At 43.7% G+C, this 15,246-nt stretch overlaps 1 protein-coding gene across 6 annotated transcripts in view; it reads left to right on the forward strand.

The window, feature by feature from the left end:
* Positions 1–10,511, forward strand: part of ACVR1 (activin A receptor type 1) — a 114,162-nt gene extending 103,651 nt beyond the window's left edge. For all 6 annotated transcript variants that reach the window (XM_019480495.2, XM_014599599.3, XM_014599600.3 and 3 more), the window contains 2 exons: positions 8,410–8,540; positions 9,228–10,511. In XM_019480495.2, the coding sequence (XP_019336040.2) occupies positions 8,410–8,540; positions 9,228–9,362 (266 nt within the window). In that variant the 3' untranslated portion in view covers positions 9,363–10,511. The remainder of the gene's footprint in view (positions 1–8,409; positions 8,541–9,227) is intronic.
* The last annotated feature ends 4,735 nt before the right edge of the window (positions 10,512–15,246 follow it).

The raw sequence follows: 15,246 nt of genomic DNA on the forward strand, positions 1-15,246 counted from the left end.
GCGGGTGTGGGGATGTCCCCCCTACACACTACCCTGATGGTGTGGCAGGCAGCGGCAGCACCCCGCCCACACAAATCTCCCCCATACACACACCCCAACACCCTACTATACACATACCCCACAATATACAAAACTAAGAATTTATTTTTGAGTTATTATCCAATCGCCTCCTATACACTATGCCAGAGGTTGTCAACCGGGGGTACACGTACCCCTGGGAGTACTTTAAAAGGTCCCAAGGGGTACACAGGGGAAAGTGGGGATGGAGCGCTGCCACCCCACGCCACTGCCTCGCAGGAGCAGGGCTGCACAGACACTACGCTGCCACCGCTCACCACACCCCTGCTCTGCATCTGGCGTGTCCCCCCCCCTCCCCCAGCTCGGCATCTGGCCGCTCGTCACCCCACCGAGATCCCAAATCTTTATTGGAGAGGTGCACTGATACATCAGTTGCATGTTGTATTGCCACCGATATAAGGAAAATTAACATTATCAGCAGTCAGCTTTTTTTGGCTGATGTGGCTGATAATGTCACTGATAAATGCCCCATGCATGCGCGCAGCTGCATTGCAGCACACAGGCATCCAGGAGCACAGCATCCGGCTGGTAAATCTGTTGTGAGGGAAGAAGCAGGGGGAGGCAGATCAAGGCCCCCGTGGTGAGAGAGGAAGTGTGGCTGGGGCAGGCACTGCCCAACCAGGGTGGAGCAGGGAACGGGACAGAGCTGCAAGCAGCTTATCCGGGAAATGCAAGGGGAGGGGGGGAGCTCCTGCTGCTGGACACACCCCAGGAGGGCATGGTGGGCATGTATCCCCCAGATCTGTGCACAGGGCAAAGGCAGGCTGCTGCTGTGGGCCAGGGCTGCGCCCAGCTCTTCCGGCAGAGGGGCTGAGCTAGGCTGCGCTTGGGGCAGGAGGCAGTGGTGCTGGAAGGTGGGGGAGGGGCTACTGCCACCTCAAAATTCACTATAGCCCCTACTCCCAGTGCCATTGCTGCCTGTCCCAAGCCCAGCCCAGCCCAGCCCATCCCGTCTGCCGGGAAGAGCCCAGTGCTGCCCCTGGCCCAAGCCTGCAGTGACAGCTTGCCCTCACCCCGTGCGCAGATCCAGTGGGCACACCTCCCCCCACATGTCTTCCTGGGGTGCATGAAGTTGTGGGAGCCACACACCCCCTCCTTACACCCCCCAGATGAGCCATGGCTCCATCCCATGCCCTGCTCCACTCCGGCTGGGCAGTGCCTGCCCCAGCCCCACTCCCTCCCTCACTGGGGGGGCCTCAATCTGCCCCCTCACCTCAAAAGACTTACCAGCCGGACGTTGCTCTTCATGCTGCTGGGCCGCATATCGGCAATCGGATTAGCACTGGCTAATATGGCTCATTAAAATTGGCCATTGGTATCAACCCAAAAAATATGTATCAATGCACCCCTACTTTTTTAATGCATTTTTTTCTTATTCAAATGCACTAGGAGGGGTAAACATTAAGTAACTGAGTCCACATTACGCGTGTAAATCAGGACATACAAATTACAGGGTGATTCCTTCAGACACAGTTGTTTCAGTGTTTAGGATTCTCTGTAAAGGAGCAGTAAGAGCGCAGCCAGGTTGTAGGACTTGCAGTTTGAATGATAAGATTTAACTGATATGCCATGTTTTCAAGTCACTTAACCTGGCTAATGCTTTGAACTTGCCCAGTCCAAAGATACTAAAATTTACAGGTACCCGCTACCCCCACAAAGGTACCCAAGTACTATAACCTCCTAAGGGCTGAGGTAGCTCATGGAGCAACTCTCTAGTGCCTCCTGGTTGGAGAGCTGACCTGTTTAGCTCTCCAGCTGAGGGCAAGAATACTTGTATGCTCCAGCTCCTGAATAGTTTTCCCATTGCTAAGAATTTCTCAGAAATTCTTACCAGGAGAAATAAGCACCTGTCTATGGCCACTGTTTTAAACCATAAACCAGGCCTAAAAAGGATATTTAGGGTCCTGGATGACTAATACTATTTACCTTTGGCATTTGCATTATGACTACAAGAAAGAGTTCATCTCACTTTAGAATGGTTAAAGGATTCAAATATATCAGAATGCAATGAAGGGGACCAAAAGAGAAAACTGAAAGCTAAACTGATTTGCAAGGAGACACATCTGGAACACGACAGAATACTACCAGGCACAACATATTGTTACCCCAAGGAAGTATTACTGTAGTATTTCCAAATACTGGGGAGCAAAAGAGTTTCAGAAAAGAACTTCCCACCTCACATAAAAGTCTCTTAACTTACTTATACAATGCTTCCACAACTAATCTCCCTTATTCCATAAATATTTTGCTCAATATTAGACATAAAAAGGCATGGATAAGTTTGAGGTGCAATAGGAGGCCCGGCAATAAGCTACTGCATGAAAAGATTGGATAAGCCTATTCCAAGCCTTCAATTTGGCTTTTATTGCCCTAAAACATGTAAGATAATATAAAAGGGCACACATGGCAAAAGGAAGAAAGCCAAATTTTGCAGCAACCTTGGATCATTTAAAAGGATCCAAACACAACATCAGAGTTGACTTGCGTTGTACTTAATGGACTTGTAAATTCAATTCTACTTCTAGTCTGTTCAGTCATTTTAACATCGTTAAAGACTGGCAAATACTTTACAAAAAAAAAAGAATAAAATATCATAAAAGTACAAATGTGGAGGGATACACATAAGAATAAAGGTAACTGGCAGGCAGCAAGTTCATGATTTTACCTGATCATAACACTACATTGAAAGTAAAATTGGGTCAGAGACAGCTATATTTATATGAAGTTTATTATTAGCTTTGATATGAATACAGAAGGGCAGGTCTACTACATGCAAACCTAAATCTGAGATACTGAGTTAAGCATATTTTTGTTTTATTTCCAAGAAGAATATTCATTCCTTCCCTCTACCCGCAGCCAATTCCCAGTCTTTTCCAGTGAGTTCCAGAGGAATTAACAAAGATGCGTCCTCAGATCATCCTACAGTGATACCCAGTTCAAAATGAGGGCAATGTAAAACTTGTTTTTACTGGAGTTTAAAATATGCAGGGGGGAATAGTTTTACAATGTCTGAATGTAAAAATTCAAAGAGCCATCAAATACTAGAAAAGTGTTTTTGTTAATTTATTTTCTAATTGTGATCTAAATTGACATTTTCAGGCAAACTTTCTCTTTATCACTACAAATACATTATGGGTTTAAGTTACTATTTTCATTTAGTCTTCTAATTCAATATTTTCAGTTTACAATGATTAAAATTAACTGTCACTTATACTTAACAATGTGATGCAAGAAACATGAGCTAGCCTTTACTCTGTGAAAACAATTTTAAAATGTTTTAAGCTACCAACAACAGTCAAACTTCATGGACCCACTGAGATCACTGCTGGCTCCAGAACAACTGCTGAATTATGCCAACCCAGCACGATAACCTCTAGTCCACACTATCATAACAAAATTGTCATTATGAACTATGACATCCTTCTCTTTTCCACTTCGAAGAGGGGAAGAAAACAAGTCTCTCAATAGGTAAAATACCAATCCTAAATGCATGCAAAATATAATTCATAGCATGCCAGGACCTGATTCAAAACTGAAATATTTAAAAATTTCCCTATATGGGAACCAGCTGTTTGCAACTGAATCAAAGTTTAAAAATTTATCTGTTTAACTGTCTCTATATCAGTTAACTGTTTAATCGATAACACAGCAGCTCGGACACTGGTGCTGCTAGGAACCGCCCCCGGGATCCTTTGGGGGAGGGAAGGAGGAGGCAGTGGTGGCAAGTCCAACCAGACAACACAGCCCACAAGAAGCCCCAGGCTGGGAGGGAGGGAGGGAGCACCTGTGAACAAACAGCTAATTGCTTAATTGATGAGTCATTAAGCCACCTACTGTTTTCTTCTTTAACATCACAGGCTATGGGTACTAATTCCCCTCCTCCTCCCTGCCTCGCTCCTTCCTCCGCGCTGCCTGCCCTGCCACCTTTTGGTTCCTGCTGGGGCACTGCATGGCTTCTCTTCAGAAAGTAACATATCTTTGCACAAAAATACTAGTTGAAACTGTGAGGATTACTATGTGGTCTTCATTCTCTGTAATGAATAATGATGGTCAGCAAGATTAGAATATTAGAAATAAGCGAATATACAAGCAAGAGTGCTAGGGAAGGGGACAGTGTCAGATGACAGGCACAAAGACTGCTGAAAAGCCATTATATTATGCTCCCCATTACTCTAATCAACAACTGAGAAGGTGAGCAATGAGGAGTGCTGATTCTTCCAAATGATCATTCAGACAGAATAGCTTATTTCACAGAAGGGATGGCCTTTAAAAGCTGAAATACCCAAATAAGTCAATGTTTACGAAACAGGAATGTAAGGTTTACTATTCTGATTCAAACCATTAACACAAGGAGTCATGTATCCAGTGGTACGCCAGAAGACTAGCAAATCCATAGTATAGAATTTACTATGATTCCACGGGTCGGATTCAGCCCACGGTGCCATGTCAGCCTGCCCACAAGGCTCCCCTCCCCACAGGTCCAGAAGGTTGGAAAGCAATGGCACTGCTCCCCTGCTACCAAATTTCCAAACCCATGGAGAGCCCTGAGCCTGGCACACTGCATGGAGTACCAAGCTCAGGGAGCTGGGCCAAGGGCCCCATCTTAGCATTCAGAAGATGGGAGGAAGCATTGCCAAGCTTCCCAGGACCCAATCCTGGAAGGCAGGAAGGAGCAGTGCTGAGCCCCTCAGGGCCCAATCCTGGCACACGAGGATTGGAAGAGGACAGTGCCAGGCCCCTAGGGACCAACTGCAGCATGTGAGGGCGGGATGGGGTGGCATCAAGTCTTTGGTGCCCGATCCTGGGCCACAGAAAAGAGAGAGGGCAGCACTGGGTCCCCTATGGAAGCTGGGTAAAAATCCCGATTGGTTAACTCACATTAAAGCCTATAACCAGGATTCTCAACCAGTGTGCCACCAGATCTTTTGAAGGGTGTTGGGAGAGGAGCAAATAAATCTAATATTATAAAAGCGTAAGTCTGTCTGTCTATCGGTCTGTAATGCTTTATTCATGCTCCGATTGGCTGTCTCAGCAGCCAGAGTGCCTTACACAGACAGGGACAGACAGCGGAGCACCGCCATGATAGTGAGCACTGAGGGGCCATAGGGGAGCGGGGTTCCTTGGAGACCGAGGGGGCTGACAGGGACCGGAGCGCCGCCATAGTGGAGGTGATGGAGCAGGGGGGCACTGGCCTCACCCCCCCACCCCCTGGATCTGCTCCTTGGAGCCAGGGGCTGACGTCCCCCACAAGTACAGCCAGCAGGCAGGGGAGGGAATGGTGTCTGGCCCAAAGTGGCTGAGGGAGAGGGGGAAAAAGGCCCCTGCCCCCACCTGAAGCTGTGGGGGGAGGTGGGGAGCGGCCCTGGCCCCAGCCTGAAGATTTAATGGCCATAAACTCCAGGACAGTTGATTTAGACTAGGCATAAGAAAAATGTTCTTTACGGCGCATGTGTCCAGAGTCTGGAACAGACTCCGCCAGAGGTGGTGCAAGCACCTACTCTGGACTCTTTTGAGAAAAATCTGGATATTTTTCTTGCTGGGATCACTTGATACCATCTGACTTCCTACCTGTGAGAGGGGGCTGGACTCAGTGATATCACTAGGTCCCTTCCATCCCCCAATGTTTATGAAGTCTATGGGTTCCTTGCTCCCACCCTCATGGGCAGAAGAGCTGGGTGGGGTGCAATTTGTTTAGGGGTGCTGCAGGCCAGATGAAAGTGCTTGGCAGGCTGGATCTGGCCCGCAGGCTGTATTTTGCCCACCCCTTGATTTAAGAACATCTGTTGAGTTGAATAGAGTAGTTAGCACCTTGAAGTGCTGTTATGAGCTGCATTCATATCTGTAGGATGGTCTTCCAGCTCAGACTAGAATAGGCTGTTTCACACCTCTGAGAAAGAGAGACTGTTGAATCAGTGGGTCAGGTGTTTGGCTTGAGAAGCATGACGAAAACAGTGGTTGAAGAGCCCAGGTAGGTAGAGGGATGTAGTGGGGGTCTCTGAAAGACTGTTTAGATTGTTTAGTCCAGGTTGCTACCTGCAATGTATGTACTTGGCAGCTGAGGGCACCAGAAAGAAGGATCACTTATGTACAAATACCTTCTAAAACGCTAAATATTTTCTACTATTCTGTTTTAAAATGCCAGTAGCTTCTAAAACACTAATACATTGGGATTGCTTGTGATGTGATGGAGAGCATGATTTGGGAATGGCGCAGGGACAGCAGAAGGGAGGAGAGAGACATGTGCCTGCAGTTGTTGTAACCATCATGGAGCTAAATTATCAGGGCTGGGGGACCTAGATCATGTCTCACCAGCCTTGTTAACAGCTGCAGGGGCGTAGGTTGTAGCTGTGTTGGTCTAAGGATATAGACAGACAAGGTTCTTTGGGTGAATCTGATATCTTTTATTAGACCAACTTAAATTGTTGGAAAACAATTATTAAGCAAGCTTTCGGGTTCAAAAACCCTTCGTCAGGCTAAGGAAGTTTCAGCAGTTGGTGTGTGCTCTTCCTGGATGGAATGAAAAGTAAAGAAGCCAGAGGCTGGGCTAGTATGCATACAAGACAGGTAGTCAGTGAAAATGTAGATTGAGGAGTTGATGGGTGTGAGAGAGGCTGGGGGGGGGTGGGAAGAGAGAGAAGGGGGATGAATAGTGGAGAGATACTTGGGGAGTCAGATGTCAGTCCACTGACAACTCCTTCACTACCTTTCATATTTCCATTATTCTACAGCACATGATTCTATCTAGGACAGTCACTGTACACATCATTAAACACATTGACCACAGTATTTTTCAGACAACTTCTGACAGCCCATTTGGCTGTTTTGTCAGCAGTAGTGAGCCAAACTTGGGTTTGAGTCAGGTCAGTTGATATATATCCTCAGAGAAAAAGCAGCATTTCATAAGCAACTTTCTTTTGAAGCAACAGCCTGAGTGTATATAGGACTTCATTGCTTTTTGTCTTTCTTCATGTGTCAAGGAAATATGTGGTGTGTGATTTACCCCATTCAAAACCAATAATGTGGTGATGAAATGAAGTATGCTGTGAGTCTCTTACGACACAAAAGGCAGAGGAACTCAACCCTCCCTTGTCTGATGTTCCCACATCACCTGCAGCTCTGACTAGCTGCTTCAACTACTCTTGCTACCATTCAGTATGGCTGGGCAACACTGAACACACCTGGAGTCCTTGCGGAAGACTCCATTTAGCTATTGCCAGCTCTAAGCCGTAGATTTAAAGTGTGTGTGTGTGTGTGTGCATGTGTGTGCACATGTACACGCACAGGTGTGTGCTTGTATGTACATGCTATTGTAACTCTGTTACCTATATAACTCAGCTATAGTTTCTGTAGTTTTGAAATCAACTTTAGTTTTACTTCTTCCTAGAAATATAGTAACTTGGCTTTGTGATGACATGTGACTTAAAAAAAAAAAGTGTGTGTGTGTATGTATGTATATATGTAACAGTGAGCTATACCTTTATTTGAGATGGCAGAGTGATGGTGCAAAAAGACTTAATTGTGTTTTGTCTTTCTCCATGTATCATGACTGCATGCGATTACCTAGCAAGGCCAATAATTTTTCTTGTCATTTCTTAACAGAAATCCCACTTGTCTGGAAATTTAGTGAGTTTACATACATTTCACAAGGACACAAGAGTCAGTTTATATAATTAATACAATTATAAGTGATTGAAAGCGGTTAAATCTGTGATTAACAATGCCTCACTCTATTAAATACGTCAGGAGAAGAAATGTACACTTACTGTATTAGTGCTTAAGTAACACTGACTTTACATTTTTTAGTTGTTTACCAGGAGTAAACAACAGCTTTTTGCTTGAGAGCGCCATCAGGGAAGTATCTTGCATTAAAAGCTATCTAGTCCTCTTACCTTTTGTCATTTGATTCTCTCATGTGTGAGAACCTCACTGGCTTTCCATCCATAGTGATTTAGGAAGCAGTGTGGGTAGATAATCATGCTTGTGTTTGTTTCTGTAATTCTTTTGAGTTCTGATTGTAGCTCTGCCTTGGGCAAGTTAGCTAGTTTCTCTGTGTGTTTAGCCTCTCCAGTTACAAAATAGAGATGATTCTTGTTTGCCCCTCAGGCTTCTTGCGCACTAATTTAATATCTTAAAATGCAAAACTACACATACAGTGGTAATATTCCATTTTGTAATAGCCGTTCAGCACTCCACACCATCCTTTTCTGAAAGATTATTGCATGTCTCAGTCGGTTAAATCATGTAACCTCATCCTCTGTGTAGCAGTGTTGTCTTACTGATGAAGATACTAAAACACAACAGTGCACTAACATAAGCCTTTTTGTCTTCTAGGTATTGTAGAAGACTATAAACCACCATTCTATGATTTGGTTCCTAATGACCCAAGTTTTGAAGATATGAGAAAAGTGGTCTGCGTAGATCAGCAAAGGCCAAACATTCCCAACAGATGGTTCTCAGACCCAGTAAGTGTGCAAGTCCAAGTTCATGTCTTGAAACATCAGATCATCTCCTACTTCTTTCTTCTGGTATAGGTTGTTTTACAGCTCCTTTATTTCTTTTTCTTCACCAGACTCTATTTAGTTGTGTCCTCAAAAATCTCATTTTTTTTCTCTGTTTCTGAAGTGGTAGAATTTATGGTTAAATCTGTGTAGTATAGATGAGGGAATGGAGCATGTGGACATTATTTGTCCAGGGCCTACAAAATATTACAGTTGTATAGTCCTCAGCTGTGCTGCCAACAAAGACAGCTATTTCCTGGTAATGCAAAGCTGCACTGGGTGTTGAACTTAGACTTCTACACTGATTTTACAGAAAAAAGTTAAGCTGAAAATAAATACAAGAACAAGTATTTTGTTAGTAAAACTGTATTCTTGAATGTTTAAAACTATCTGAGTTTGACATCATCTTTTGTTTTCATCTGGTTAGTGCATCCTCTGGACCCCATCTTCCTAAAATACTGGATAGTTTCTACGTATCCAATACTTTACACATCTATAGAGTTTTTTGTGTTTGAGGACCAGATTTTTTTTTAGGTGGCAATGAACTGCACTGTAGCTTATCAATCTTGGAGTATTAATCAGGCAGTAAGTAAAGTCTCTGAAGCTTGTTGGTTTGTGATTTGTGACTTTTTGTTTTTATTCTCTTTCCAGACGTTAACATCTCTTGCCAAACTGATGAAAGAATGCTGGTATCAAAACCCATCAGCAAGACTAACAGCCCTGCGAATCAAAAAGACTTTGACCAAAATTGATAATTCCTTAGATAAGCTGAAAGCTGACTGTTGACACTTTTTTTTTTCATGGAGCAATCCTGATGGAAGGCTTTTGTCTGGCTCAGAAGTATTCTGACCTGACAAGTTTTAGAATGGGTTCCAAATGGCTTCTTTATAGTGGCAGAAGTTCTTACCTAGCCATCTGTTTGGGAGGCAGTGGAACCATAAGAACTTTTGTTCATTGACTTTAATGGGCATTTCACGAATGGTCAAGCTATACAGACTCATGGTGGAAGTACTGTTTCAAAGGTAGTGGCCTGAAGGAAGACAGAGAAATTCTAAGACAAGATCAGGGCATTAAACAATGGTTTTAATAGACTTTTTTGTTTGTTTTTATTCTTTGTTTTTTTTTTATGTCTCCTAGTCACTCCCAGGGTAAACACATGGAAGTGGTAAATTTTAATCAGCAATATTGCCTGTGCTTCTCTTCTTTATTGCACTAGGAATTCTTTGCATTCCTTACTTGCACTGTCACTGTTAATTTTAAAGATATGAATTGCCAAAAATATGATTGGTTATGTACTCCATTGATCTATGCCTGAAATATAGGAAATCAATTTGGCAAACTGAAAAAGTAACTGTCAGATTTTTTTTTAGCTGCATTTTACATGTGTACTGAAGTTTACAGTAATGCTGAACATTAGGAAATTCTCGTTTATACAAAACTTGCAAATTATTTATTACTAGTGCACTTGTCAGTTTTTAAAAAAGCTGAAATGAGTGCATAAAGTTAAAGCTTATTTTTATGTGGCCTCTTTCATGATTTCTTACACAAATCTTTTTGTAACACAATATAACCTGGCACAGAATTTGTTTTCTGTATCATCATATTACAACTTGATAGTCACATTTTAAGTGCTTCACATTTGTAGGTGTGTGGTCTGTAACAAATATTTTCAGTTCAAATGGAGAACATATATAGATAGCCATTACCCACATGACACTGCATCTAGTATCCTACTGATCTAGAAATGAAAGCAATGGAAGACGTCAGTAGAGTTTTAGGTCACGAATGCCATGGGGAAAATGCATTTTTCTTCTAAGCTATATAATGTGCATTTAAACTCTGCCAGAAAAAATAACTATTTTGTTTTAATCTACTTTTTCTATTTAGTAGTTATTTGTATGAATTAAATAGAATGTTTTCAAGCCAAACAAACAAGTGTGTTAGTTCTCTTACTGTCTATTAATAACAGATCAATGTACTGATTATAGTAGTGTGTGGTATCTTTCAGTTGTATTTTGCAAGCTAGCTACAAGAGTTGTCTACCTCAATACTCAGATGGAACACAAGTGCTAAGGCATATATATTATTGATTATTCATTTAGGTGGCATTCTTTGCTTTGAGGTAATACTGAACCAATACCCCAGAATCATATTGGAGGGAACTGGTACACTTTTTGGATGAGCTATAAATCTGACCCGAGGTTGTCATCATCATTATCATCTTATGTCTCTACACCACATTTGACTATTTTGTTATACATGCTTGTGCTCATTTATTGTATTTTGCAAAATCTTTCATTGTACATGTGCCATCAAGCAGCAGGCATTGCAGCAGGTGTGTTGCATAGTTTGAGGCTCTGTGTCGTAGTCACAAGTGGTTGAACAGTAGTTACATGTGGGCATTACATTCCAGTGGCACATTTTTCAAAAGTAGGAGTTTTAACCCTGCTTTTCTGGTAAAATCTGTTTTCACCCATTTATGTACATTTTTCTCTGCCCTCACTTAACTGTGTCCTCATGTTGTTTGTAGGACAAAGCAGAAACATGCAAAAGAAAATGACAGTGTTTTTTCATGTGTGTGAAAGAACTCTTGTTTGTTAACCCCAAACATTCAAGGCTACTTGAGAGATTGGATGACAGTTACTTATCTTGTCCCCTGTGTGTTACCTCTAGATTCATATACCTCAAATTCTCTTTTCTACCTTCAATTCTTCAAGACTCAAGACCCACCCTGCCCCCATTATTCCATCTAGCCTTCCCTCTCAGTTCATGGTCTCCTTGTCTGTCTGATCTGCTCACCACTGCTTCCTGTGGTGCTAAGGTAGACATGGCAGCCAAGCCTGCAAGGGTAGGCAATGTAGTGCTGAGAAGGAGAAACACCGTAAGAGTCAGTGGTACTTAGTTGAGAATGTGCAAATTGGATCTTCCAAGCATCAGTTGCTAGATCGCCTTATTAAACTTAACTGAGCAGCATCAATGTAGGAATTCAGCAGCTGCACCAAAACCAGGGAAGAGATGGTCTTCGTCCACCTGTGCAAGTCTAAAGTCATGTGGTTTGCATGAATTCTACTTTACCCTATGAGATGGATATGTATCCTACTTCTGCTGTACTTGACTTCTGTGCATGCATGTTAAACAGCAGCACCCTACAGAAGACCACATTTCAGTGGTGGGTGGAGTGAATCTTGTGTATACTCTGCATCGCAATTTGTAGGATCAAAGACGCTGCGCAAATGGAAGCCATTATTATTAGTTATGCAAGAGCAAACTGGTTATGTTGTAGTCACTAGAACTCTGAGAGGACTGGTGTATGACCATTTCATATTTCCCAGATCCCATGAGGGATGGGCATGTTTTTGTTTGTACACTGAAGGAGTCACACCTTCAAGGGTGGGGCAGGGGGACGAGTATGTGAGCCTTCTCAAAAGGTGCAGACAGAAGTGCAGTTCCCTGCTGTAACGAGAACACTTTTCAGGAAGCATTCTGATTTACAATGATCCCCCGGAACAAACAGAAGTTCACTGTTGGTTCCAGGGGGGAGGGGAATCTAGCTGTTGGCTGTGAGCCAGTTTCCCCTAGTAGTGGCCCCTCCTCTCTCCCAGCCTGTCCCTGTTTCAGAATGGGAGGGAACAGAGGGAGCTCATTTTAGGGGTTCCCCAGCTGGCACTGGGGGGTGGGATGAGTATATTGGAGCCTTCCCCCATCCAGTCTTGCATGGACTGAAAAAACCTGAGACTGAACTCCCTCCACTTTCTTTCCCCACTCCCATTCTGAAAACAGCAACAGGATGGAGGCAGTGCAGACACAAGTTATAGAAGATGCTATGTTTTGAAATGTCTTCATCTGACCCCTCATGCAATGAGAGAGTTCAGATTTTCACCTGACTGGCCATTTTCGAAACAGCGTGGAGCCATGCACTTGTGTTTGGTCATGGCTATAGATTGCTTTCCATGGCCAGATCCTATCTACAGCCAAAAAGGTACTGTACTGGGGAATCCTCACAGAGTTGTACTCAGTGATGTTATGCAAGTACTGTTGATCTCCAGTAAGGGGACTGGGCTTCATTTTGCATGGGGCATTGCACAAGAAATGCCTGGGACAACTGACATGCTAAGACTTGGGTGTAGACCATATTTTTAAATATTTGTGCAGCATCTAGCACAATGTGCTGATTTGAGAACCTGGCAGTTCATGTAACATGAAGGTGAACTATTAGGGCTGTGCAAAGCTTCGGTCCCTGATTTGATTTCGCGGAGATTCGGCCTGATTCGGTGGCCAAATCTCTGAATCCAAATCAAAGGACCCCTTAATCTCTCTGAATTGAATTGGAATCCTCTGAATTGATTCAGAAAGATATGGCGTTTCGAACATAGACACGGTTTTAAATGTCTTTTCTACATACCGCTAGGTAGCAGGGGCTCATGAGTACTGCGATGTTGGGGTGCATGGAGTGTTCCACAGAAGCATGGGGGATCCTCAGTGCATTCGGTAGCAGACCCAGAAATGGACCAGAAGCACTTCTGGTACGCTTCCGGGTCCACTGGGGAGTGCATAGTCCCCCCCCGGCTCAGCGACTGGTGCCTCCTGGGTTTGGGGGACACCCGGGCTCCCCTTGTGGCCAATCACCAAGCCAGGGAGGTGTGTGGGGGGGGGGGGGGGGCCGTGTGCTCCCCAGTAGACCGGAAGTAATTCTGATCCACTCCCAGGTTTGCTGCCGAGCACGTAGAAGGACCCCCGCAGTCCTGTGGGATGCTCCATGCACCTCAGCATCGCAGCGATCACAAGCCTTGCCTGCTACCTCAAGGTTTGTAGAAAAAACTTTTAAAGCTGTGTCTATGTCTGAATCAGCATCGAATCTTCAGATTCGGATTTGGCCGAACCAAATCAGAGACAGTGATCTGAATCAATGAATTGAATCGCTGTCCCCAATTCGGGCCGAATCTGAATCCAAATCGAATAGGGCCCGCTTTGCACACCCCTATGAACTATTATGAACAGTACTTTCTTATGCTGCTCTTTTATTCAGCTGTGCTGTCAGTGGTTCTCTGTCATGTGAGTGAAACATTATGTATTTTGGTGAATTTGCGCTCTCTGCAAGGACTAGCTGAGAGTTTCCTGATATTTGCTCTATCATGTTGCTCATTTTATTATCCTTCCCCAGCTTTGCCTCCCTGTTGATGTGATCACAAGAGGTAAACTTCATGTTTGAACTAGAGGAAATGAGGTAAATTTGTGGGGGGTTTTGCTGCTGCATTGCCTAAATTAAGGAAATGTCTGTCAGCTTGGTTTGTTGTTTGCCTTTAGTGAAACATGCCACTGTTGGTTAGTGTAGTCTTCAGGTTTTATTTAAAAACAAAAAGGGAAAAAAACTTGATGCACCCTTATTCCTATAAAATGGAGACTCAGACAAATAAAAAATGGATCTGTGTAAGAGCAAAAACATTTTTTACTGGGTTCTTTTTCTTCTTTTCCTGAGATCAGAAACAAACAGTGCAAATCACGCTACGGCACTGCCCACCAGAGACAACCTGCCCACTCCCTTTTATTTTGGTCCTGCTTTCTGATCCTAGGGCACAAGCATGAATGGGAGTGCTCACTCATAATCTCTCCTTGAGCTGGAAGAGGGCAAAAGGGGAAGCAGACACTTAAAGGATTTCCAGTGGACCCTCTGCCCCTCCCAAAGAGAGAGAAAGTCTTGACAGGTAGGAGGGGTCCAGCAGAATTTCCGACCTTGAGGACTTTCCTGGCTGGTGGTTGGGGTGGGGGAGAGGGGGTTGATTTGAAGCAACAAAGGCCAGAGACCCAAATGAGTCCTACTCGGCCTCCTTCATAACTCCTGTTTGAATTTCCTGCTGCAACTCTTCTGACACCTTCAGTCACTCCTTTTTGAAGTTGTATCGATCCAGCCAAGGTGAGGTGAGTTTCCTTTTTTCAAGGCTTCCTTTCTTCATTAACTAAACTTAGTCTGTTTCTGTGGGTTGTGTTGCTGACTAGCATTGCAGCACTACTCTGCAATGTGACACTGCTCACACCATCCTCAGTCACAATAGCAGACTTTCTGTCTGTTGTTCAAGTCTAATCTTTGCTATTGGCTTTTGTCCCTTTTGAGCAATTTTACCTGCAGTTGGTGGATAACATAACATGCTAGCTCATTCACTCCGAGATCCAAACAAGCAAAGCCTCAAATGAATCCAACCAGATTTGCCACCAAACAGAATACCTGTGACACACAACCTATCAACATAATTTCCCTTCTTTAGTTTGCTGTTAGTTGACTCCATACTGTTTCCAGTTAGTTGTTTCCAGACTCATCCCATTTTTGGTTCCTTTTGGTTGAGAGTAATTTTGCCCACCTCTCCAATTTCCTCTTCTCAGGGAATGCTCTGGCTTTGGGAGTCTCTGGCTGCACGACCTGTGGAAAGGTTGAAGGCTTCCAGATTGACAGTGTTGCAGATGTGGGCAGTCCTGAGACGGATAGACTGTTCTATAAGGACACAATCAGACACACACGTCTTTCAAATTTATGTTTGGCCTGGAGCTGTTGGTTATGGAAGAGAAAACTTGAGAGCTCAACATAAATGTAGAGTAGAGTTTTCCCTCTTAAAAGCCAAAACAAAAAATTTTAGACATGAAAGTGCTTGGATTAAAGGAAAAAGCTGCCATGTCTGGT

The sequence above is a fragment of the Alligator mississippiensis genome, chromosome 4, assembly GCF_030867095.1.
Source record: "Alligator mississippiensis isolate rAllMis1 chromosome 4, rAllMis1, whole genome shotgun sequence".
NCBI lineage: Eukaryota > Metazoa > Chordata > Crocodylia > Alligatoridae > Alligator > Alligator mississippiensis.